Below are 26047 nucleotides of genomic sequence, written 5' to 3' on the forward strand. Positions count from 1 at the left end.
CCCACTTACAACAGGTTATGGAAACATTGGAACGGCACTGAGAAAAGCAAACCAACTGTTCCCAGCTCAAATGTGTCGTTGTGGTATTACGACATTGTTTCCTAATAAATAAAGAATGAGAAATACTTCCTAAAGTTTGCCTGCTTCCCACTGCTGCTTGCATTGTGAACTTGTACATGGGTGCTAACTGAAGTCTTGAGTTTCGCAGGAGTTTCCGTGATGTTTAAAATAGCACTGCTGTATAAAAATATAAAATCATAATCTGCGGCTCTTTTGTCGTATGTATATTGAACTTCTTTCGCACCTTACATCGCCAAGTTTACTGTCAGTTTACTACTCTGGAGGCTTCCCCCACACTGTTTTGGCCATGGAGGTTGTCTAACTTTGCTTCACCCATACCCAGTGCTTGATACTGGTAGGAACCTCCTGGTTACACCAGCCCACAGGGGATTATTGTGTCCGTCCGTTCGTCGTGCAGGGAGGGGCTGGGAGGGGCTGGGTGGGGCTGGGTGGGGAGGGGGGGCTGGGTGGGCAGGGGCTGGGTGGGGAGGGGGGTGGGGGGTAAGAGGGGTGGGGCTGGGTGGGGAGGGGCTGGTCACCCCGTGGTGCCCTATAATACTCAACGTTTAACCTACTCACGCCGGCTTGTTGCCGCACCCTCACAGTCGGCCATATCGGAATACACCACGCTGCCAGTGACCCTGGCCATTGACCGAGCAACTCAACGTTCCTACCAGCTCCCTCCGCAGGAATGTGTTAATCAGGGTGAAGTGCCCAATTACAGCCATTCGAAAAATATTCGTTGTACATCTTTGCACGTAAGCTAGTTCTTAATATATCATGTCTATAATAACACCTTTAAAGCTGAACTACAAACAACTGGCTGCCTGTATACGTGACTTTTATTAACAATCATGAAATGTGAATTGATATAACTTGATTTTGTATCGCACACTGGTCTTGCCGGTCTCGATTAAATGGTCGGGTTGCACTCCTTAATTGTTTGAACCCCCTGCTCACACCACGACTGCACTTTTGGCCAACAGCCCTTGCTATGAGACCCCACATAACAACTTTGAGCATCAACTTTGGTTCACCACTCTCCTTCTCCCGTATGAAATGTGCTTTAGCTGTGGGAAAAATATGCCTGATGCTATTTCGTCAAGTACACTTTCCATTCTTTGTGTGGATGGCCCTCAAGAAGAGATGCACCTGAAGACCATTTAACACCAACCACATGTCTGAGCCAGTATAGAACAAGAGGGGAGCATTGCTCGTACCATGGGCCAGTACTCATCTGCTCAGATATGCTGTAGGTTAGATTAGTACACTGGTGTTCATGCCTGGAAGATCGGGACCTGTGAATGTGTACTGAAAAGGCTGAAATGTGCACCATATATAAAACACTTTTGCGACTGGACTGTGCTTTTGAATGAATTTATCGGCTGCAAATATTTTATAGTCACCATATTTAAAGTTTAACTAGGTCATTTCAGTATTTTTGTCCAGAATATTATTTATTTTAAGGATCCTTTCCAATGAATGGTCCAGAGAAAATTCTTCTTTTTTTTTGTCCACTTCTGCCAAGCTGAGACTTGCCCAGGACTAGAATGGCCCCCATTCCAAGTGCACAGTGTTTCCCTTGATCAACACAAAATGAAATTTTCCATTTGGCTTCAGCAGCAACACAGTTGATCAAAATCCACTTATTATCCCTCGATGCTTTAAAAGACAGGCTGTACCAAACCATTCTCACAAATCCACGGGGAGACGTAGCCTTGTGCGTAATATTACAGATGTGTTCTTGAGGACAATGAGTCATAATTATGGGGTAAATGAACTCGTGTTACTTCTTTCAATGGTTAATAAGTGGTATGTTTTTTTTTACCATTATCACATTAATATTGACTTTAAATATATATTTTTTATTTAAATTAAAAAGGGGTCATAATTTGGTGACATATGCATTGTGCATGCTTCAATATTTTGCCTCGGTCTATGACTAAGCATTACATTTTTTTAACTGATATCTCTACGTGGGTTTAAATATGTGGTGACTCTACTATGGACATTTATATGACGTATGTATGTGTGTTGAACTTTAGCAACAGTACATAGCCAACCGTGCTTATCGAAGGTGCGGGGATGACAAAGCTGCACCTTTTGTTAGAGATAGGGGAATCTCATGATCCACAGCCTGGGATCTTGATTTTATTCTTGGAATCGATACATAATCTCATGGGATTGTGGAATTGACAGTCATTTAATTATGGGGAGGCCAAGCTCGGCAGAGCTCGGCATGGGGACTGGCCAGCTGAGTTTAAATTTCATTTAAAGTTTTGACTGACGAATTGTATTTTATTATGTTTTATTATTTAATTATTTCCCTTCTACGTGACTTTACCGCAGAGGTCACAACCGGGTACCCGATACCCTACCCGATGCCCGACTACCCGTACCCGGCCGGGTACGGGTACCCATTTGCGACCCTGGTGCGGCCGGGTACGGGTAGGCCGTGAGTCACTGGTGAGTCACCGTTTGTCACTCATTTCCCAACGTCTTGTTTCTTCTCACAATTCAAGTTCCTAGAGTCAACCCACCCGCGCCTGCAACATGGCTTCATCCCAGAGGTCGCAATCGGGTACCCGATACCCATACCCTACCCGTACCCGGCCGGGTACGGGTAGGGTACGGGTACCCGTTTGCGACCCTGGTGCGGCCGGGTACGGGTACGAGTAAGGAATCAAAACCCGTTTGCGACCTCTGCTTTACCGAAAGAACCAAGAAGATGAATCCGTGCAGTCACGAAAGCTTTAAATCGAAAATTTGACTAACGCTGAAGAATTGTGATTGAGGTTGATACTGCCCAGTTGGAATTGACACCAATACCAGCCAGCCTGCGTGGACCAATATCACACTTGAAACGTATTACCTCTGCATCAGCCGTACATTTCAATTCACCAAGTACGAATTTAAGTTGTACACAAAGATCATAAAGGGTAGAATAATTCGAGGGCAACTCGCCACTTGAGTAGGCATGTGGCAAGTAAAGGTTACTCCACCATCGTCCATATACATACTATGAATCAGATTTTGGAAGACTTTTAATGCATTGCTTATACCATTGTGATGGCTAGTCACAAACCAAATAAATAGAGGCTTTGGAATATATACTCTTAGGTTTTTTCGGTAAAGTCACGTAGGTAAAAATAGATAACAATAATAAAAGTATTTTTATTATTTATTTTTTATTTTTACCTACGTGACTTTACCGAAAAAACCTAAGAGTATGAATCCTTGCAGTCACGAAAGCTTCAAATCTAGCTTTGGAATATAATGTATCTGGCGATATTAGGAGCTGGAAAAGTTGATAACTGACACATGAATTCAGATATGTAAATTAATATCATTGTGACAACTGTCTTAATCATGCCAATTACAATTATACATGTTTAAAATAAGTGATGAAAACATAGTAATTGCATCATATTCTCATTCATCTTTTTAATTCAAGACGTAAACCCTGTTCAAACTTCAGTCGGTGAGCTTGGGGGTTGAAATGAAAATGCAGCGGAGTATAAAATTGGAATGGCCAAGGTAACATTCTTGGGTTTGAGTTCTGAAAGTTAATGCCAATATTTTCATAAACCCGGTGACATTGTTATTGGGCCAATATTGAAACCGTTAGCAATTCTAGTCGATGTATTATCTTGAGCTCTTGTCCCAACCACCTATGAGGCTAAATGGAGAATGAGTTTGTGTATGTATGTGTGTGTTTTTGGAAAGCGATAGTGTAGTGGTTAGCGCACCGCGCTATGAACCCAGCGAACCGGGTTCGATTCTCGCTCACGGCCGACACCAGTGACGATTACCTGAACCTGGTCCTGGGCCTCCCCTTAGTCGACTCGGCCTCAAATCATTATCTGGTGCGTTGTGTCAACATCGTCGTGTGTCATGCCGGCATTAATAGGTGCTCGCGAGCAGCATTTTCCCCAACAGTCTGTTAAGGCTATACGGGGGATCTTTGTCATTGTGTGTGCATATGCTCGTCTTTGCGTGTGCGCGTATTTGGGTACATATGCGTGTTTTGTGTCTGTGTGTCTGCACGTGTGTGTGTGTGCGCACGCAGGAGGCTCAGACAGACCCTGTGGTGAGTGTGCCAGAGGAGCGCAGGGAGAAGGTGCCCTGCCCGCACCTCAGCCGGCTGGTGGACCTGATACGCACGGATACGCTGTATGGTCTCGCGGAAAGGATCGTTGCCACCGAGTCCCTGTGAGCATTGGCGGGCCTCCTTCTCTGCCCTTAACTCTTAACCATTGACTCTGTGTCTGCTAACCCTCAGCTCTGACCCTCATCGTTAACCATAGCCCTTAACATTCACCAGACTTGGATGGCCAGTACTCACCCTCCAACCTTAATCATTGTCCCTTACCATACCTCTAGCATTATCCGAGCCTCAACTAAAGGTCTTCAATTTAAATGGATACTCTTTATAATGATCATAATCCTAACTTTTATTACAGGCCTTAACCCTGACCATGTCTCTAATTCTAGCCATGATAATTAAGTCTTAATGTATAGTGATTATAAGCCTGCGCTACGAACCCGGTGACTCGAGTTCGATTCCCACTCGCAGCCTACACCAGTGACGAGCATCTGAATCAATACTGGGCCTCTCCTAGGTTGACTCAACCACCTAAAATGAGTACATGGTGCGGTGTGTAAACATCGCCCCTGGGGAGACTAAGATGGCTGGGTGTGGTGCTGGCCACTCTTCCCCCCTTGTGCCGTGCCGGCCTTCATCAGGTGTTAGCTTCCAGGACTTGTTCCAACAGTCTGTTAAGGCGAGAAGGGGAAACACATTCCTGCGGAGGGAGCTGGTAGGAACGTTGGGTTGCTCGGTCAATGGCCAGGGTCAACGGCGGCTTAGTGTATTCCGCAAATATGGCCGACTGTGAGGGCGGGCACAAGCCGGCGTGAGTAGGTTAAACGTTGAGTTTTATAAGGGCACCACGGGGTGACCATCCCCTCCCCTCCTCACCCAGCCCCACCCCTCCCTCCCCCCACCCAGCCCCACCCTCCCCACCCAGCCCTTCCCCACCCTCCCCTCCCCACCCAGCCCCTCCCTGCACGACGGACGGACGGACAGACACAATAATCCCCTGTGGGCTGGTGTAACCAGGAGGTTCCTACCAGTAAATCTCAGTCTTTGTCTCTCCCCCACCAGGGTGTTCCTGGCGGAGCAGTTTGAGTTTCTTCAGAACCAGCTCGATGCGATGATCCCTCAAGCCAAAAAGCCCTTCCTACAGCAGTTCTACTCCCAGGTGCGTTTGGAGACTTTGGTGTTGATAAATGTTTGTCAAATTCCAAACATTACATTAGCAAAAGGAAGACATCACAAATTGATCACATCAAAGCCTTGCACATCATCCTCATTAAGATTCTCATCATCATAATCATCATTTTCATTGACGTGTATATTACATTGTCGCACGAATCATCAGAATCGGAATCTTTATTTATCCTGGAGAAACCTCGTAAGCTATGAAGCTCTTTTTAGCAGATATCCAGTAGGGGCAGGTCAGAAAGCTACAACAACAAACAGTACAAAAAACTATTGGAGTGTAAAGCTTTCGAAAGGAAATCAAATCACTTAAAATGAATATGTCAAATAGATTAAGTATATAATGCCACGGCTACACTCCTTACCGCACACATGAACGAGACCGCATCGCCCCTGCAGTTGTATTCCTCCACCGACGCCTAAACACACAACACATTTGCTATGCGATAGCCATCCCTGTCATCAAGGTCCCCCCATGGATTCGTTGCTGCTAACGATACCTGTTTCTCTTCACCACACTCAACTTCCTTGCTGCTGCAGTAACCACAAGGCCTTCTGTTGACACTGCGAGTCGACCGTTTCTTCATCGGAGTCTCCTCCCTGTTCTCTGCTGTCTGTTCTATATGGAATGTTTTACTCATGGTCTTGTACACTGCTGAAACCCTCTGATCAAGTCCCGGTTTAAGACAAAAGCTTCAATGCAGTGGAGATCAGAGAAAAGTAATTTGAGATAAGAGAGAAGAAGCTAGGCAGCAGACATTCTCCCCATGCCTCTCAAAATCTTGTACGTTATCGTAAGATATGATTTGTTTTAGACATTCTATCAATCCGATTTGTTGTGAATTTTTTTCGAGTTAAGATAGCCTCTTCTTGGTTCTTTCGGTAAAGTCACGTAGAAGGGAAATAATAAAATGATAAAAATGAATTTTTTTTTTACGTTGCAGTCACGAAAACTTTAAATCTAAATTTAAGATAGCCTATGAATCTTGACTTAAAGCTTTCGTGACTGCAGGAATTCACATTCTTTGGGTCTTTCGGTAAAGCCACGTAGATAGAAAAATAATAAAATATCACGACGTTTCGATCGCAACGCAAGCAATCGTCATCGGCTAAAAAAATAGTGAGAGAGCTACTGAGGCAGGATGTTATAAAGGTTTGAGATGGGTGTAGCCCAAGGGTCATTCGTGAAGTGGGCGGTTCTAGTGAAGAAATATGCATGTAAATGTAAGATCAGAGAGAGCTGCACAACCTTCACGACGACTCTGCAAACCCACTGGCTATCAGCAAAGATTCGTTCATGAAGCCATCCAGATATATAAACACAGACACAATTTCAACCGAGAAGATGGGTACAAACTGAGCAATCATTGGAAGGACGTTCTTAACCAGGTTAAGTCATGACTGGCTGTGATGTTTAGTAGTTTTTTTCGACTCTCTGATGTTACATTAACAGGTTAAATGCCTTTACATTAAGAGGTTAAATGTCTCACTAACACAGCCACCGTTGCTCGTTTTCCTTGATGTGGCGGTGGCTCTACGATCTTACATTGACATGCTAATCTCTCACAATACATACAAGGGCCACCTGTGCAGCTTCGTCATCGTGGAGGTTGCCCAGCTCTCTCCGATCTTACATTGACATGCAAATTTCTTCACTAGCCCTCGCCCACTTCGCTTATGACCCTTGGGCTACACCCATCTCAAACCTTTATAACATCCTGTCTCAGCAGCTCTCTCGCTATTTTTCACCCGATGACGATTGCTTGCGTTGCGATCGAAACGTCGTGATATATTTGTTTTATATCTACGTGGCTTTACCGAAAGACCCAAAGAATAAGATCGCCTATGTTAAAACCACAATTGTCGGCCAAACACATCTCATCATGAACCGGAAAGATAAATAGTGGACACATGTTTTCGCCAATGACCCTTTTTCAGAGCTTTTAAAAAGCAGATTACAATAAGGGGCACTGTCCACATATTTAGCGCATTGTATATATTCTATCATAAGCCAGTGTTAACTACAATGGCAGTGCTTTGTTTTCACTGTACACTTGTCCACCACAAACGTTCTGCTCTTCATCCATTATTACCCCCCCACCACCACAGCATGCACACACAAGAAGGCCTGTCTCTCGTGAAAGGGCTCCCTTGACACTTTGCTGGGAGGTTACTGTGACCCTGAATGTGAAGGGGGGAGGGTTTACGCAGTGGCGCTGATGTGTGCCCATACAGACGGTGAGCACGGTGGGCGAGCTGCGCAAGCCGGTCTACTGGATGGTGGCGGCCAAGGCCATCGACTACGAGCATGCGCTGCTGCTCATGGCCGGCGTCAAGTGGGACGTGCGCGAGATTATGTCACAGCACAGCCCCTACGTGGACTCGCTCCTCAAGGCAAGGGGACGAGGATGCCACGTGTGGCCTCTTTGGTATAGGGGGGAAGGTGTTGTTTGAAGTTAAATATCAAGGCCAATACAGTGCATGGGGGTGGGAGGGCTACTACCACTCCCCTCTGCCTTTGTCAAGTTCATTTTCAAGTTTCAAGTTAATTTATTAGGTATAGCCCTGTGAGCCATTCGGCTCTTGAATCGGGTGCAACCGCAACAAACAAAAAACAAAAACATGAACAAAAAACATCTTAAAGTGAATAAGTTAATCTATTCATTTAATGACGTTGTCACCTGGGGAAGATAAGTTGAGCTTGCCATTGATGGTTTCCATGGTTGGGAATCAAACCTATGTTTTTGGGATGCAGGTCTGGACCACACAAAGATAAATTTCCCCCAAATAGCCTTATCAGATTGTGGTGGCAAGTTATGTTAAAGAGCACCTATGAATCTGGAATGGCACCACGCCTGGGCGCCATTGTATCCCGAGTGACGGTGTTTACACACCACGCCAGGTACTCATGTGAGACTGAGTCAACTTAGAAGGGAAGTCCAGGACCGGTACAGATAATCGTCACTGATATTGGTCGTGAGCGGGAATCAAACTCGGGTCGCTGGATTCGTAGCGCATAACCATAACATGACCGCTCGGACCATGCTTAACACACACACACACCTGTATTTCTCTGTAAGCTTTTCTAGGCTGTTGGGACCAGTGCTGTTTAGATTAGTCATTAACTACTCACTGATACATCAGATGCTTTCACAATTTCAAAACATTAGTTTTGATTCGTTCTGTTCTTATCTGCAATTAGTTTGGAAGGAACTAATAACCTTCGATTAGCACGGTTGGCTATGTAAAGTACGAAATAAGTTCAAGACACATACTACATACATACGACTGCTGTTTTTTCCCACTAATTTCACTTTAGAAATAGTCAATATTTATAACTGGCTAACAGGAAGTCCTTGGCGTTCCCCAGGGGAAAAATATATTTCAGAACTTGTCTTCTCTTAAAAACATGACAGAAACATACACAAATACTAAGCTGTTGTCCGTTTGTCTGTCCATTTGTCCGTCAACAAAATTAGAAGAGGCTTGCAGAATCCAGAATCAAAAAGTTATAGAAAGTGTGGGGTAAATAGTTGATCTCAAAGGTTTCTGAAAATTGTCGACCCCCCCTCAAAAAATATTTTTACCCCCCCCCCCCCCCCGTAGGCATATATACTTACACACCCTACATACAATAGAGTGAGTAGTATCTACTGACTATATAGTAGTATCTATCGACTCTATAACAGTTACATGCTAATCTCTCACATTAACATAGCCCGTGCCCTCGTCCAGGAGGCCGCTCTCCTTCTATCTTACAGTTACATACTAATTTCTCACATTAACATCACTAGCTCCGGCCACTTCTTTATGACCCTTGGGCTACGCCAATTTCAAACATTTTAAAACAGTCTGCCACAGCAGCAGACCATGCTTTCCCACCTGATGATGGACGCTTATGTTGCGCCCGAAACGTCGTGATTTATTTTATTTTATACCTACGTGACTTTACCGAAAGAACCAAAGAGTATAGTATCTGCTGACTCTGTAGTAGTATCTACTGTAGTATCTACTGACTCTACAGTAGTATCTACTGACTCTATAGTAGTATCTACTGACTTTATAGCAGTATCTACTGACTCTACAGTAGTATCTACTGACACTACAGTAGTATCTACTGACTCTGCAGCAGTATATACTGACTATAGTAGTATCTACTGACTATAGTAGTAGTATCTACCGACTCTATAGTAGTAACTGCACACATTGGGGTGGGGGGGGGACATCACACTTCAGAATTTACCTCAGCGTTCTGCTTCTGTTTTTTTGCGTTAAGCTTCGTAATAACAATAATAAATTGTTAATTTAACTACTTTACATTTTACGGATGGAAAAAAACAAATAGCACTTTTAAGTTTGGTGGCTTATTGTGTCGTATCTGTGTACTTTGTTGAGATGTAAACCCAACAGTTTGTCAGTTCAAAGCGTCATAAGGCGTGTGCGCAGACAGACAGACACACAGACAGACAAAAGATTACTTTTATATATAAGATGTTAATCATACATGTTTCATGTTTGTTACCAGTTGATCCTATAGCGGTAAAACCCCACGTACTTTTACTTCACAGCCTTTCAGACTGTAGGTTGTTGCTCGATCTCTCACATTCGGGGAACAGTTCTGTCGCAAGTCACAACCACGTGAACCTCCACGTAGCACCTAAAGTACTCGGTTATGAACACAGGCCCAGAAGTGCGTCTTTGTTCATTTAAATGACGATCTCCAAACTGCCCGAGTTTTGATCAGTTGGGCATTTGTTTATCACCAGCTCCCGATTGCCAATACAGCTCGTGTGCTGCTAGGCCTAACATCAATACGACACCTGGACCACCAACCCCAGCGCTGGCGTTAACTCGGTGCATTAGCTACGCATCTGAGCCCGAGTCGGACTAAGGGAAGCTCATGCAAAGTATGGACTCCACTTGTCACTGGGGCATTAGCTGATGGCAGCGCTCACGTGTGTGCATGCCCCACAGGAGTTTGAGGCGTTCAGCAGGCGACTGGCAGAGATCTCGAAGAGAGTTCGTATTCCCGTGCCCGTCTCGAACGTCCTGTGGGAGCATTGCATCCGCCTAGCAAACCGCACCTTGGTGGAGGGGTAAGTGATTCCACGTACACGTGCACAGCTACAAATGCAGTGAGTGAGGAATGTGCGTATTCTTTGCTTGATTTATTTCACGATACATAAGGTTAATTTTTGTCAAAGCATGTTGTAATTTTCCAAAGAAAGGGTCAAGTTTAAGCGCGAGAGGACGTCATGCCATAATGTAAATCAGACACTTTAACCGTTTTCGTTTAATTTTTTATTCGCAATCTGTTATTGTATTGTTTATTCACAAAGTTCCAGAAATAGTACGTCGGAGTCTATTTTAGTTTTGTTTCGGGAAATATGTCGGCTTCTTGTTAAACCTGAAAATAAAAAAATATTTTTTTAATGGAAATTACAAAACCTCTACACCAACCACATAGGAATGTTACCACAAAGCTTTAAATTCCCAAAGCAATTGTCCATATATTTTTTTGAGCAAGAGTGGCAATGATCGACTTAAAATACAACATTTTTAAAAAAGATATTTCCGTGCTGTATATCAGCATGATGAGCGTTAGAATGCAAGCTGGCACGCAGCATGTGCATCTTTGTGTTTGTGTGTTTACACGCACGTACATTCTTTTGGGCAGTCACATCCTGTAGTACAATAGCGACTCCCCCTTATGAAGCACTGGCGTTCTAGCTGGCTCTGCATATGGTAATTAAAAGCAGGGTTTGGGGTACTGCAATAGTTACACTGCATCATACTTGAATGCTTTTTTTTTACAAACATTAACAATTCCCGCAGCGATAGTTATTAGATTTGTGGCTACACTTTGGAATGCTAGATGATATCAACGGAATTTATACTCAGTGTTTATATAGGCGTCAACTTTTTAAAATGTATTGGCTTAATAAAAAAGATGAAAGGGCTAGGGAATAAAAGCAATAGCACCACATTAAAACATAACCTAATGCCCTGATGTACCGAAATAAGAACCGTGATTATATGATATAAGGCCCTGTGGTGCTGCCCCGGACCTCAGTGGGTTTAGCCAACTTGCGGTTAAGTAATTGCTTGAAACTTGCTTCATCAAAAGAAATTTTGCCCGGTGGGATGAAACCATAGATTCCATTCGATAAATATCGTGGGATATAGCCAAAACTGCAGTTGTTCCTGAGCCACTGGATATGGAAATGTTCAGCATTAGGGTGGCGCCACTAAAAAAGTGGAGCTGGGCTATGTTTGGGTCAGATAGTTGCGTAGACTATTTCTTCATTTACCAACAGTGGTGGTTGTTAATGGTACGTATTAATAATCTGGATTAGAAACAAAAGCTAAAAAGGTGGTCTTGGAAAAATGTAGTTCCAGTCCTGGCTGCTCTTTTTAAAATTCCTTTGCATTTCTAAATCTGAGAAACATTTTAGTTTTTAACAGCCAAATTTAAGGGATTTAGACTACATTATTGTATTCTCAAGTAATGTACGTGTTAAAGTTAATGTTCGTTACTGTACAATAAATGTTGCAGTTAAATAATCATTTGCCGCTATTACAAGATAACACAAACAAGACCGGCCACAGAGTTAAGGGTGTGGTGAAGGATGGAGGTGCATTTGGTGGTTTTAACGATTTCCATTAATATTTTCAGTAAAACATATTGTTGGTCTGCATGTCACCGTGAGAAATTACAACTTGTTGCAAATTATACATAAATTGGCAAACAGCAGAGATTGTATTTGTTTAATTGCTGAAATAAAATGCAATGTGGTTCTTCTAAACAATGCATCTTTCAGACCAGAATTTTCCAGCAACAATGATTTAAACAAGACAAATCCTAGTCTCATTTGCAGTGCATAGCTTATTAAACCATTGCCGCTGGATGGCTTGGCATTTTGGACAAGAGCCTTTATACGACACCTTGATGTCCTGAGTAACATTCGGTAAGAACCAGCAGAAATTATCCCAATGCGGTTCAATTTGGGTAATGGGTTGAGGATCAGTCAGTGCTCAGGAAGGACAGGGTGAGAAATGAAGAAGTGGGAGGAAGACTCAAGGTGGTAGAAATCGCGGAGAAGATGATAGAGAAAAGCCTGGTGTGGTTTGGTCACGTGGAGAGACAACAGGGAAATTCTGTGGGTCAGAAAGCGCAAGTGATGCAAGTGGAAGGAAAGAGATCAAGAGGAAGGCAGAAAAGGAGGTGGGGCAATGTGGTTTGATTGGACATGGTAACCCGAGGAGCGGAAAGAGAGATGGCGCAGGACAGGGCAGTGTGGAGAAGGTTGGCAAAGACAGCGGGCACCTCACATAAGTGGGGCAAACGCGTAGAAGATGAAGAAGATATCGACACTGATGGGTCCAGCTTGGATTTGAACTGTGCGTGCTTGTGAGTGCAGATTTGCGAGCGCCAAGAAGTGCAGCACGGAGGGACGAGCGCTCATGCAGCTCGACTTCCAGCAGTTCCTGCTCAAGCTGGAGCGACTCACAGACCTGCGCCCGATCCCAGACAAGGACTACGTGGAGACGTACATCAAGGCCTACTACCTGACCGAGGGGGACATGGAGCGCTGGATCAAGGAGCACCGGGTGCGGACACCCAAACACACCGGACGTCTGTTGAAAAAGAGCTTTATAGCTCATCGGATTCTTCCAGTATAAATACAATATCCTGACACGCTGATGTGTCCCGCCAGCCTCATCAGCTCCTCACCCCCGCAGCCTCTCCGCCACTTCCCGCTCACTCGCACATCAACTACAATGTCTCTCGTTAAATGTCGATTTAAAGCTTTTGTGACTGCAGGGATTCATCTTCTTGGTTCTTTCGGTAAAGTCACGTAGAAGGGAAATAATAAAATAACAAAAATATAACATAATAAAATACAATTCTCACGACGTTTCGGCCACAACGCAAGCAGCCGTCCTCAGGTGAAGAACAGGGCTGTCAGAAAGACAGAGTCTGAATGAACACCACCAAGCTTGGCAGCGTATATTTAAGCTGCATTTTCCATAAATAAGCTAAATTCCTCTGTTGATATGCAAATTCCTTTGTCAAGGCGCCCTCCTCCTCTAACCCAGCTTAAATATACGCTGCCAAGCATGGTGGTGTTCATTCAGATGCCGTCTTTCCGACAGCCCTGTTCTTCACCTGAGGACGGCTGCTTGCGTTGTGGCCGAAACGTCGTGAGAATTGTATTTTATTATGTTTACTTTTTGTTATTTTATTATTTCCCTTCTACGTGACTTTACCGAAAGATCCAAGAAGATGTCTCTCGTTAGTTTGATAACCCTTCAATGCCCTCACAGCAGGCAGTTAGAGTTATTTCCTCCCTCAGATGAGTGTCTGCCAGTTATCAATCCTGAGCCTGTGATGTACATTACACCTTTGCATTCTTGAGACCAATCTGTCCAAAGGACAACCAGTGGAATGAATCATTCTTCCAGGAAGCATTTGTACATTTGTTGCACGTTCGTCTGTTTTAAGTTCCAACAATTATTCAAAGATCCTTCTCAATGTATGTACGTGAAACTTCTTTCGCACTGTACGTGGCCAACCGTGTTAATCAGAGGTGTGGCCTTCATGACATACAGGAAATGGGGTTTTGGTAGCTCCCCACGTGTTGTTCATCCGTACGCCTTCCCCTCTCACCCCTCCTCCTACGCGCAGGAGTACTCATCCCGGCAGCTGAACAGCCTGGTGAACGTGTGCGTGGGAACGCACATCAACAAGCGCGCCAAGCAGCGCCTGCTCACCGCCATTGACGAGTCCGATCGCCCCAAGCGCTAGCACCACGCCTCCTCCTAGGTTGCGTCTCGCATACTGGGCTAAGCAGCGTGACTTGCACCTGCACCTCGTCCGGAAGACAGGCCTGGAAGGGAGCGCACGTGCACATGGTATGCGCCTTTGCTGTGGGTGTGCGTATATGGCGAGGCGCTGTTGCTGTAGATGCGTGAATGGTGGCACGTCATGCGCTGCAGGTGTGTGTGTGTGCGTATGTTGGTGCCCTTGCTGTGAGTGCGTGCTTGGTGGCGTGTGAGTGGTGGTGCACCTGTTGTGTGTGTGTGCAGGTGGTGGTGTGTGTTGGTAGGGAGGTGTATGTGGAGGCTGCACATGCTGTTGATGTGTGTTAGATAGTTGCACTTGCCATGAGTCTGAATTTTTCCTCACAATCCCATCGAGCAGAAGACTTGTCAGATTATATAATCGCTTAAATCTTTGCTTTCTGCGTCCGTCCATGTAGTGGGTTTTTTTTTCACGCGGTATGGCTGTTGAAAGTTTAATAAGTGGGAGAAATGCAATTTGCTCAGGTGAAATGGGAAATAAAGTAACTTTTTTCGGCTCTCCTGTGGCACACTACGGTTCGTGTGATTCATAATTTATTCACAAGTTTGGCCAAATTTGTGTTGCAAAAAACCCTCCACCACCCGACGCAGCCAAACAAATTCAATTGTCATGTCAACAAACATTTTACGTGCTAATTATCTTTGTTTTAGATCACCGGTACGTTAAAGGACATTTATTACAACCGAATGTGAAAAATAGATGTATTTACTTGCTGAATTTCGGTTATAATTGTTGAGAATTGCTATTAAACTCACTGGTAAGCTGAAACTGTAATCATTTGCACACAGGTGTCAATTTAATATGTTTGGGCATTTCGGGTGGTGGAAGGTTTAGACAACACAAATCAGGTCGGGTTGTTCTGTGGTCTGACCCAAAACATTATTCTGAATCACAATATTGGCTGTCAAAGCTGATGTGCTTCGGTTAGTTGACCTGTTTTTATCATCTTTTTAAGTTCTCCGAGTGTATTACGATGGGATAAACAATTTGTGACTTACATGAGAATACATTTTTGTCATATGTGGCCCAAATGTACGATCTCATGGAAGAAATGCACCCATCTTCGCGAGATGTGGAGTTTCTCCCAGGCTCCTTTCTTTCATCAACGGTTGTGCTGTATATAACTTCCCCCAGTGTATATGAACATGGACTGCTGGTCGAGTAATGATACATGGGCATAAGCAGTTTGTTTGGGTATGGTGCCTATAATCCCAATGACTTATGAGCAGGGTTAGTGGATCGTGTCGATATTATGTGTGTAGCCGTAAGGCACCTGGAAAAGCACTCGAAAAAGTGCATTGCTCACTGATCTGCGTCAAGTTTGAGTGTTCTTCCCTCGTTTGCGTGGGTTGTCTTCAGCCTCTTCAGTTTCCTGCCACACACAATAATTTGCAATAAGACATTGATTAAACATCTAAGAGCTTTGTGATATTTTATTCTTGAGATGCAGTGATGGTTTCCTGACCAAAGCATTACTTTCAATGTCCGTATTACGATGTATTTGTTCACGTGCAGTTAGTGGTCAGTGTATTGGTTCGCACCCAGTGGCTGCAAAGTTGAACTGTTTTGATGGCTGATGGCAAAACATAAATTGAGGATTTAACAAACTTTAACAAATGTGAGAAGTATAAAATTAATTTTGTATCTTAATAAGACGGGACCAAGCCTCCGAGTCTGTTGTAGCAGTTTGAAGCGTGGATGAATAATTTCACGAGCTTCATTGCAGTTCATTCACCAGCTTCACAGCCATCGCAACTTGTCTCAGTGAAGCAAACATCGGTAGGCATGTAGTGAATCCTATGGCGAACAGAACACTATGGCATAGTCAAAATAATGAATGGCATTACGGTAAATTTTTGATTGAAAGCTTTCGTGACTGCAGGGATTCATATTTTTGGTTCTTTCGGTAAGGTCACGTATTATTATTTTATTGTTTCCCTTCTACGTGACTTTACCGAAAGAACCAAGAATATGGCATTACAGTAGTTACAAAATAAGAGCAAACCAGAGAAAATTGTGTAGGAAATTTCCAACTATTTAAACGGCACATTTCCAAGTAGTTTTTTTTTTTATCGAAATGCATTTACTTGATGCCATTGCTTGTACCTGAGATCTCTGACACAGATCCCAGGTGGGATGTTGATCTCAGCTGACAACTAGCTGCATGTGCCTTGTTTTATTCTGATGTCTGGCGTACAAATTGGAGGCACTTGTGCCCTGCCTGGCTGCATTGACTGCATGTAAATTGTATAATCTATGAAGATGTCCTTGATGACCCATGTTGACTGCATCAACTCAACATGGAGTAATGTGGATGTGGTGTGGTATTCACTGGTTGTATGCACGCAAGTAGCATGCAGCATGTGACAATATCTAACTAGGACATTTGCTATTGCAGGGTGCTTTGTGCTGAAACTGAAACGTTCACGGGTCATAAAAATCAGACAGGTTCCACATTACTAATTCATCACTTTGGTTACCCTTTTTCCTGGACTGTGTGTGAATGTGCATACTGTAGTGTGTGCTTATGCGGGCGGAAGGCGGATCTTGTCTTTGTTTATTTGTGTGAGTGTGTGTGCTTATGTGTCTGTCCGTGCCATCAAGTGGCCCCTGGATCACCGCGGTATTGACACCTGATTCATGGTGGGGGCTACTGCCCACCCCAAAGGCCTCCCGAGACATCTGGCTGAAGTCCACAGCCACTGACTCCAAACAGCGTGGAGCGGATTGGGAGTTAACAATCTAGCACTTTCGAGAATGCCTGCTTCGTAGAATGTGCTGGGCGGGGGGCTCCGTTTCATGCACCATGCGACGCTTCCCATTCGCTGAGCACAGTGCAATGGGAGAACCACCAGCTTTGCTTTTGAGCCCAATTTGGAACGACAAAATCTGAGTTCCCTCCACACAGTGCCCAACAGACAGGACTTGGGATGATGACGATGATGATGATTTTTGTATCGCGGATGGGCACAGAGAGGGAGGTGTTCTTTCGACTGTGCACCACGTGCGCAGGAGGAAATTAGGACATACACTCGGGTGGATGATTGCAGTCTTGTTGTCGTTTTCCCTCGCTTAGTTGCTCTTAAGTTAAAACAAAGGCTTGTTAAAATAATTAAACTAGCGCAGATCTTCACTGACCCCCCCCCCCCCCCAGGTAGGTAACTATTTGCGACCAGAAATGAAAGCAGAAAAACGCTAATGCCTGTGGGATTTGCAATCCAATTGGACTTTTTTACGTAAAACAATTCGTGTTTATGTGTGAATAACATTCCAGTTGAATATAGGGAGTGTTAACACATCTGTGACATTGTTAAACTGTATATTTGTGATTGGGGTGAATTATGGGTATTGCGGGAAATTTGCAAATGGTAGAATAAGGTTATACATTTAATAACGGGTGTGCAATTATTCAAGTGCGTGATGGCATCTGCTATTAAACATCTCTAACATGTAAACAATACTACGGTGTTACATCGATGAAATAATTGTAACTTACTAGTTTGTGAATATGACAGCATTTGTAGCTGCTACATCGTAGTCATCAACAATTGGTAATGGAACATTCAATGGGAATACAGTGCACTGTTGTGTACATCTTAAGAAGAGGTAGTGTTTTGCCTGATATTGCTCCAACATTTGTGATTTGGGCCCGTTCACATTGACTTACATCGGATGCCTTATTCTTCACAATGTTATCACAATGAAAATGTATCTCGTCTGCAAAATGATCATGTACATTTTGTTGCATTCCGCTGATCGTCAAGTGCATTCGTCATTCCAATTACGATGTGCAGTTCAAGGTAAAGGCTATGTAACAATAAATACACTTTCAGCAAGGTATCCGTGCGTCCTTGTGTTCACGTGTGCCTGACAGGGTCTGGTAAGCTTTTGCTTTTGAAGTGAGCTCACATAGGGTCTGGGCAATACGCCGGAAGGGTGTGGCATCCTTTTGTTATCTTGAATCTGAAAGTCAAACAAGCATTGTATAGTGCCCATCGAAATTTACACTTTGGACACCTTTGCGAACAAGATTCTTCATTTCAAGGGATGTTGCAGGTGAACATTTTGAATAAATGATCATACTGGTAGGAACCTGGTTACACCAGCCCACAGGGGATTATTGTGTCCGTCGTGCAGGGAGGGGCTGGGGAGGGGCTGGGTGGGGAGGGTGAGGAGGGGCTGGGTGTGGAGGGTGGGGCTGGGTGGGGGGTGGGGCTGGGTGGGGAGGGGCTGGTCACCCCGTGGTGCCCTTATAAAACTCAACGTTTAACCTACTCACGCCGGCTTGTGCCCGCCCTCACAGTTGGGCATATTTGCGGAACACACCACGCCGCCGTTGACCCTGGCCATTGACCGAGCAACCCAATGTTCCTACCAGCTCCCTCCGCAGGAATGTGTTAAATGAAAATGGGGAATTTAAATGTGGAATTCAAAGTGTGCAGCAACTTGATGTGTTGATGCCTTTGAATGAACTTCCGAATAAGTTGATGATGGCCGTAGCATCACAAAACCGCGCTAATCGGGTTCGTCAGTGCTAAATATAGCATGAGAGCAGTAATTAAACGATTGTATTAGCAAGTTACGGGTCACTGCGCCTCTTTACTCGAATCAATAGCCACGAGGGAACCTTGAGTGTGAAGATAGACGGCCCCAACTTCCAAAGTGTCGCTCTTGTGCCGCTGTTGGCGAATACGCAATGAGAGACGTTCAGTTTTCCACGCGGGCACCAAGACGGAGTCGAAGTCTCACCTCTTTGCTTGTGTTGCAATCGAAACGTCGTACTCTATTATTTATTTACTTTCTACGTGACTTTACCGAAAGAACCAAAGAGTAATCCCTGCAGTCGCGAAAGTTTCAAATCGAGTTTCAAGTGAAACGCGTCATTTTTCGTAGACATTGCATTTGCTTTTTCATCGATGTTCATACGAATAGCAGACCATTTTGATGCACGCACACTTTTATTATTAAGGCAGAATACTTGGTGTTAGCAAAAAAAAATACATTAAATATAATACAATAGTAAAAACAAAGCTGTAACAATATTCAGTGACTTAATTAGTGTTTAGTTACTACAGCTAGGATCGGCATAACTTACACGTTTTACACACAACACCACACGCTCGTAATTACAATCAGTGTTACACAGTGAATACCACATAGTTGGCTCCGAATCAATGTTGGTATCTTGAGACCACAAGTGAACAGGGCATGTTGTACTGTACTGCCCTTCTCTTCCTCACCTCCCCCCCAGGTAATGGGGAGGGGGAGGGAGTTGAGGAACGTCAATCCCCAAACCACATCCCACTTCGTGAAAAACAATGCAAGCAATTTCACAGGAGGAGTCACCGTCTCGGGTGATTATTAATCCATCCATAGCAACGTCCTGCGAGACCTCGTGTCTCTGAACACGCGACCTCAGTGGCCTCCGCCTTGCTCATTCACAGGATTGCGGTGTAGATTACCGCAACAGGCGGCGTGGGGAGGGCAATTGGAATCAATGCAGCCAGCCCGCCACGCGTCAAGTTGATGTCACGCAATTATGTGACTGCCGAAGAATGACTGCTCAAGGTAAGGCACAGGTGGGAGAGCGGGTGGGGCATCTGAGGCTGTTGAACGGTGCAGACGCCCCCCTTGTTTGAATTCGAGGGGGCTTTGTAAGAAGACAAAAATGTCCACTGCACAGAATGAGTGTCGTGAGCAGGCTGGAGAAGACGCGGCCATCTAATGTCTCACAAATGCCAGCAACTGGCCACACACAGTTTACCGATGCAATCACTCTAACATCGCCGCTCGAGATTTTCCATTTGCAGTTGTCAACTCAGGATGCGCCAAACGAGTTCATAACCAGTCAACATCACAGCACCGGGGGTGTGCTTTGTCATTATCTTGCTTTTAATGATACTGCTTCAGAAATCCAAAAGCACAGGTGTGTGTATAGGTGACAGAAAGTAGCATTAAGTGTCTTTGTTGCGGAGAGACCAGGAACGATAAACACCTTGATCTCTACCTTGTCTCACTGATGTTTGTACTGGGTTTTTAGCGAAGGCTGAGCAAAATAAAATGACTGCAGTGTAATTTTCACTCGAGCATAACAGATTCCCACTGCCATCTTGCCTTCATCGATGTGCCTGCTTCTGCACGAACTGCGGGTCGTCATTTCAAGGTGTTCATTGCCTCAACATGGAAATTGTTGAAAATGTTGGGTGTTGATATAAATCATAAACCTCAGTGAACGTGAGGTCAATCATCAAACTCAGCTCAGCGGGCAAATACAATTGCACTTTGTAACATTATAGTGATTATGACAAAATCTATTAAACAAGACAGCCCTTATTGCACCAATTTTAATATAAAATCCTTAATTAGAATTCGTTAAAATATAATTGGTCACTCCCCAAATTCCTATAAAATAAATTGGTAAAATATATTGCCAAAAATATTTGAACTGTGAATGTTTAAGAAATCTGTAATTAATAACAAAAAAACATTCTTAAGTTTATTCTTTTTTAAAGTACGCATACGATACCAAAGCGGAATATCCTTCACAATAAAGTGAAAACTCCAATTTGTAAAAAAAAAGTCTTAGGACATGAGGTGATCGTGACACAAAGCTTTGCTAATCGCTGCTAAGCGATTGCGTGCGTGCTCAGTTTAGATTTCAAACAAAAGCTAAGTTTAATGCCTGCAAAGGACCCCTCGGGTTGGCAGACATAATAATAATGTCGAAGCAATGTTACCAACAGCCATGCCAGTGTCAGTGTGCTGCTGCTGTTGTAGCTGCGGTTGTAAGTGCCTGTGGTTGGCCAGAAGCAAGGGTGGCACAGTCGGGTGTTTTACAATCGGGTTTAATTGTCTTTTTTAATCCTTTATATTAAGTTCGCTTGCTTGCGTGCTTGCGTGCTTGCTTGCTTGCTTACAACCGTGCAAATCTTTCGGTCGTTTTTTAACCCACTTCCCGTGATCCAATCGAGCTGAAATTTTGCACACAGACTCGTTGTGCGAGACAATTAATGTTCGTGAAATTTTTTTCCCAAAATTTTACACTGTTTAGGGAAAACAAATTAAAATTTAATTACCAATTGCTTAATACTGGCAGACAATCATCTGACCCATAGGTGGCAGCCATCTCAAGCCAGAGGACGAGAGGACTAGCCGCCACGCATATAAAGGATTTATAGTGAAAAACTTTGTTTTTACGGGTTATACTTGTTATATTAAACCCGATCATCTGAGATTGGGAGAAATCCGGTTTAATTGGTTCTAATTGCAGAACCGCACTTCTCAACGATGGGCTTCATCCATTACAAACTAAGGAACTCACTGGCGCCCACGATTGTGGAGAAGCTCGAAAAATCGGGTTTTTTCCACCCATGGCCAGAAGGGAGTTCTGTGCAGGCTGCTTTGGCTTTGAAAGTTCCTCCACCGACTGGCATTCCACAGTAGTGAGTGCCGCGTTACTGATGATGGCCTTTGCGTGCAGCGTTTCTGCATTGCGTTCAAATTGCTTCGTTGATGAACTCAGACTACTGATTAATAAAAGAGAGACAGTATCCACTGAATGAGAAACAATAGTTGGCTGCTGAGACAGTCATAGTTTAAACGATTACATTTTTTGTATTTTACCAGGTAAGGGCCACTGAACTATATAGCTTTTTTTCAGCAACGACCTGGTCACAAATGATAGCGCAACTAAGTGGCTCATCATGTGCAACTTTATAGCAGCCAAATTATCTAAATGGATGTTTCTAAATGTGCAGGGAAAGACCAGAGGATCCGAAGGAAAATCCACGCGACCACGGGTCAGGATTGAACCCACGACCTCCTGCAAAGCAGGCGAGGGAGTTAACATGTCGCCACGACTGCACCCCAAATAAAAAATATACTTACATATTTCTGTATAAAAATAACAACGGTAAAACAAAACTGGTTGCTTTCCTAAAAACACAAGCTCGCATTAAATGGTCATAAAACGCGTGGCTGCGTGTAAGAGGGGGGGGAATTGGCAAGCATAGCTGTGTTGCTTTTGCTGCATTGATGAGGTCACTATCATAAGGTGTTTCCTCCATGGTGACTTTCTCTGCAGGACCTTCCACCCCGCCGTGCTCCTCACGCAATGACAAATGCCAAAGGTGAATCCATGCCCGGGTGTGTGGACAAAAGGCAACGGCACCCATAGCAAACCCCGCAGCTGTGAAGGACCTGCTCTGATTATCTTACCGAGTGCATTATGGGAAACGAGACTCGTACTCGACACATTTGAAATGGCACTTGGGAAATGATGGCCGTCATTGATAACTTTCATTTTTCTCCGAGAAGCCAATATCATAGGTAAATTTAGAACTGTCTAGTTTTTCCTAATCTGAAAAAAAACAGAACATGTATTCACGTTGCTTAGCAATCACATATGCTTGTAGGTATTTGAGGAGATGGTCATTGATTCGCTCATCACACAAGAGGCGTTAAGACGGCGGTGACCAGCAAAACCTCACGTTAAGTGTCACTCGCACGTGGATACTGGGTGAACCTCGCCTCACCAACGATCGAGACTCCACAACACACGCACGTGCACCCGCACCGAGGACCTACTGCAGTAGGCGGGGCGGGGAGGGGCTCAGACATGGCCACGTCGTCACAAATGGCAGCATGTTTTACTGGCACGGGCAAATATTGGCAGGTCGTTACGTTTAATCTTTTAGAGAAACGCAGTGGATCAAGTTCATTGGCAACACACTATATAAGCGGTCACATCGTCTGTGGCTTCGAGGGCCACGAGAAGGTAAGGGAAGAATGCTTGGGTCTGGGTGCAGTGTAGACCGTGTTCCTGAGTGTGAATAATAATGTGTCCCCGGATAAGGATGAATCCTCCACAGTGAACCGGCCCAGATAACAATGTCAATGTCCCAGTGAATTCAGGCGGTGAAGAGAGGGGTCACGTCGATGACCTGAAAGCGCCCAGAGTTTCACAATGAGGTGCAGTGCGAAGAACGCTGCCGGGTGCTCTCGTCCACTCGGCCACTGACCCCTCGTGGAATGGGAGGATGCCGTGGGTGTAGGCGTCTCCAGCTGGGCGTTGTAGACAAGGGGGGTTGGGTTCATGCGCGAAGAGATGACGGAAGGTGCCGGTGGACAGGTAGATTAGCAGCGCTGGCTGCACCATTCTGCCACGTGCACCCATGGACGTGGGAGTGGACACGAGGTGCCCCCCCATCCCCGCCTACATGGGGATGGGCTGATTCTTGAGGCACAAGATGCCATCGCTGGACTTGCCGTTGGCATGCTCGCCATTGTTCCACCCCGTGTGCGAGGTGTAGCCTGGCATGTCCGTGATGGACGTGCCGGTGTAGGAGGAGGAGCGGCCCGCGTCACGAGCGCTGCCAAACTGCCTCCGCCGGCACTGTGACCAGTGGCGGGTGAGCACCACCTGGACCTGCATGCGGATTGGAATGAGCTTAATCAACATTTGTTTAATTCATAGTTCTCGTCTATTGATGACAACATGTGGAATGTTAGCGAAGGCCCGGTATTCTTAGTAAATGGCTCGGGCTCTGGCTTGGTTCTGGCGGAAGTGAGCCGGCTCAAAGCTGTGCTTAAATTGAGCCGTTTTTGAGCGCGGTCCCAGCCATGCTGAAGATTTCCATGAGCTGAGCTTGAGCCGTGCCGTGGCTGAGCCGCGATCGAGTGGCTCACGCCTGAGCCGAAGCTGTGTGAGAGACCGAGCAAGAGGCCGCTTTTTTTTCCCGAATGCGGGCCTGGAGTCTGTAGGTATTCTCTTAGTTTTAATTTGTTTAGACTGCATTTTGTATTTAGTTTGTTGTCCTTCCCCCGCACCTTTGATTAGCACGGTTGGCTACGTACGGTGCGAAATAAGTTCAACGTACATACATATATACGTCTAGCCAACTGAAGTAGTCACAAACGCAGTTCACTCTTCATTATTAAATGTTCATAATCGGGGCGGGTAAGAACGTTACAACAACAAACAATACAAAACATGATAGCAGTGCAAAGTACAAGAAAGTTAAACAAATAACCCAAGCACATACAAATGCAACTAAACCATCCCCATCCGACCAGACAAAGCCCACTGAGGTATTAACTTATTTTTGGAAGTGACCTGGCCACAAATGATAGCTCAACAAAGTGGCCCATCATTTGGACATTGAGAGAACCAAAATACTCTAAATCATCTCAATGTATGTTTTTAAATGTGGAGGGAAACATTTTTGTGTGAGAGGCATGCAATTTATCCCCCCTAGTTTTATCAGGTCAGCTAATCAGTGGAATCAGTTAGTTTTTTGTACACATACATAGATGACTGCCATTTTGTGTTCTTTATGAGTCCACTGTAGTCTCTTATAATGTTTCTATTTTATCTTAGTCTGCGACTTCGTTCAGACTAGTTAATTTCATCTCAAGATAGTTGGTTATTTGGTGGGTATTAATAGTAATTGTCATGCCTGAGGCACCATCAGGCATTCAGACAAGAAGGGAAATTCCAAAGTGCATGGCCAACCAGTCGAATCGCCATTAAAACAAATGGCCGATGCCTGTGTATTCGATTTCAATGATGATTCGGATTGATATCGGCCGGCTGGAAATAACCTAGATAGCAGCTGGCCGGTTTGAACTGGAATCCCCTTTAAAATGCTTTTTCCAATGCCGAATCCATTGAATCGGCTCAATTCCATCCAGATTCTGGCATGGAATTAAGGAACGACGGGTAGGCCAATGAGGTCTGGCTGTCCTCGTAGAGGCCAGTCGAGGAATGGTCCTTAACCGAGTCAATTGCTGACGAAGATGCGTGGAGCAGCTTATACACAAAGCAACGTGTACAGCCTAGCATATACATGGGGCAGTTATGTGGATAGAGTATGTAGCTTTGGCGATAACCAAGCATATAAACAGCTACACCCTTAGTTCCTCTATGCAATCTGCTGCATATGAGCGTGGGTAAAGGCTGTGGCCCTACCAGCCTCCACTCACCTGTCCAGGCCCCATGGGCCCTCCCATCTTGCCTGAATGCCATGCCAGGAATCTGTGTTTAATTGGGCCAATTCTGTTCACCAGAGATCAGAAATTCATTATATGATAATAATGGCTTCCTAGAATTGCCCAGAATCACTATTCTATATGGCTGTAATTTGCAAAGCTAAGCTAATTTCATCAACGATTTGCAAAAGTACCACAATCGAACTCCACTTATATTCTGTGGCAGAATCCCTGTTAGAATCCCATTCCCAATGGCTGTGTATTTTAACAGGTGAATCATCCATAGAATAACAGTGATTCCTGCAAGAATCATACAAGGTGGAATCATAGGAATCAAATATGAAATTGGAATACACTGTGCGAACCAAGTACCCCTGGCACATGGGTCTGTCCCATGACCTCCTATTAGTGACCCTTCGATGTTTCACGTGGCCTCAAGGTGCACCTAGCCTGGCACAAGCACTGTGGTGACGTTACCACCACTTAGTGGCGAACGGCGGCTGCTGTTGTTGGTGTAGAAAAGAGTGTACCTCGCCATTGAAGAAGCAGAATATCGTGGCAACGAGTAGACCCTGTGGAGCAAGAGGACACATGCTTAACGTTAGTGGCAACATTTATTATTTAAAGCATGCCTTCAAACAATTTGACTATCGTGACAGACAATGTAATGAACTCAGAAACGTATAATACATATGCACATTTTATTTTTACTTCCAGATGTTCTAAGAGGAGAGCATAGCAAAACGATAAAAAAACGTATTTGGGAGTGCAATGCATAAGATACATTGACTTTAGGTAATACTTCTTCTCAGACAAATACAAATATAATTTTAGAACATTGCTGAGGT

General features: G+C 44.5%; 2 protein-coding genes across 2 annotated transcripts in view; one reads left to right on the forward strand and one right to left on the reverse strand.

Annotated features, from left to right (window-relative positions):
- The window catches only part of VPS50 (VPS50 subunit of EARP/GARPII complex), a 106233-nt gene extending 88183 nt beyond the window's left edge, over nucleotides 1-18050 (forward strand). Inside the window, exons 23-28 of the mRNA XM_061556085.1 lie at nucleotides 4130-4272; nucleotides 5228-5324; nucleotides 7580-7738; nucleotides 10319-10440; nucleotides 12766-12955; nucleotides 14034-18050. Of these exons, the coding sequence (XP_061412069.1) occupies nucleotides 4130-4272; nucleotides 5228-5324; nucleotides 7580-7738; nucleotides 10319-10440; nucleotides 12766-12955; nucleotides 14034-14153 (831 nt within the window). The 3' untranslated portion in view covers nucleotides 14154-18050. The remainder of the gene's footprint in view (nucleotides 1-4129; nucleotides 4273-5227; nucleotides 5325-7579; nucleotides 7739-10318; nucleotides 10441-12765; nucleotides 12956-14033) is intronic.
- Nucleotides 18051-19155: 1105 nt separating this feature from the next.
- Nucleotides 19156-26047, reverse strand: part of LOC133345383 (calcitonin gene-related peptide type 1 receptor-like) — a 45780-nt gene continuing 38888 nt past the window's right edge. The window contains exons 12-13 of the mRNA XM_061556087.1: nucleotides 25730-25771; nucleotides 19156-23637 (exon numbers count right to left, since the gene is read on the reverse strand). Of these exons, the coding sequence (XP_061412071.1) occupies nucleotides 23425-23637; nucleotides 25730-25771 (255 nt within the window). The 3' untranslated portion in view covers nucleotides 19156-23424. The remainder of the gene's footprint in view (nucleotides 23638-25729; nucleotides 25772-26047) is intronic.

Source organism: Lethenteron reissneri, chromosome 21, assembly GCF_015708825.2.
Source record: "Lethenteron reissneri isolate LAM-NWPU_2019-01 chromosome 21, ASM1570882v1, whole genome shotgun sequence".
Lineage (NCBI taxonomy): Eukaryota > Metazoa > Chordata > Hyperoartia > Petromyzontiformes > Petromyzontidae > Lethenteron > Lethenteron reissneri.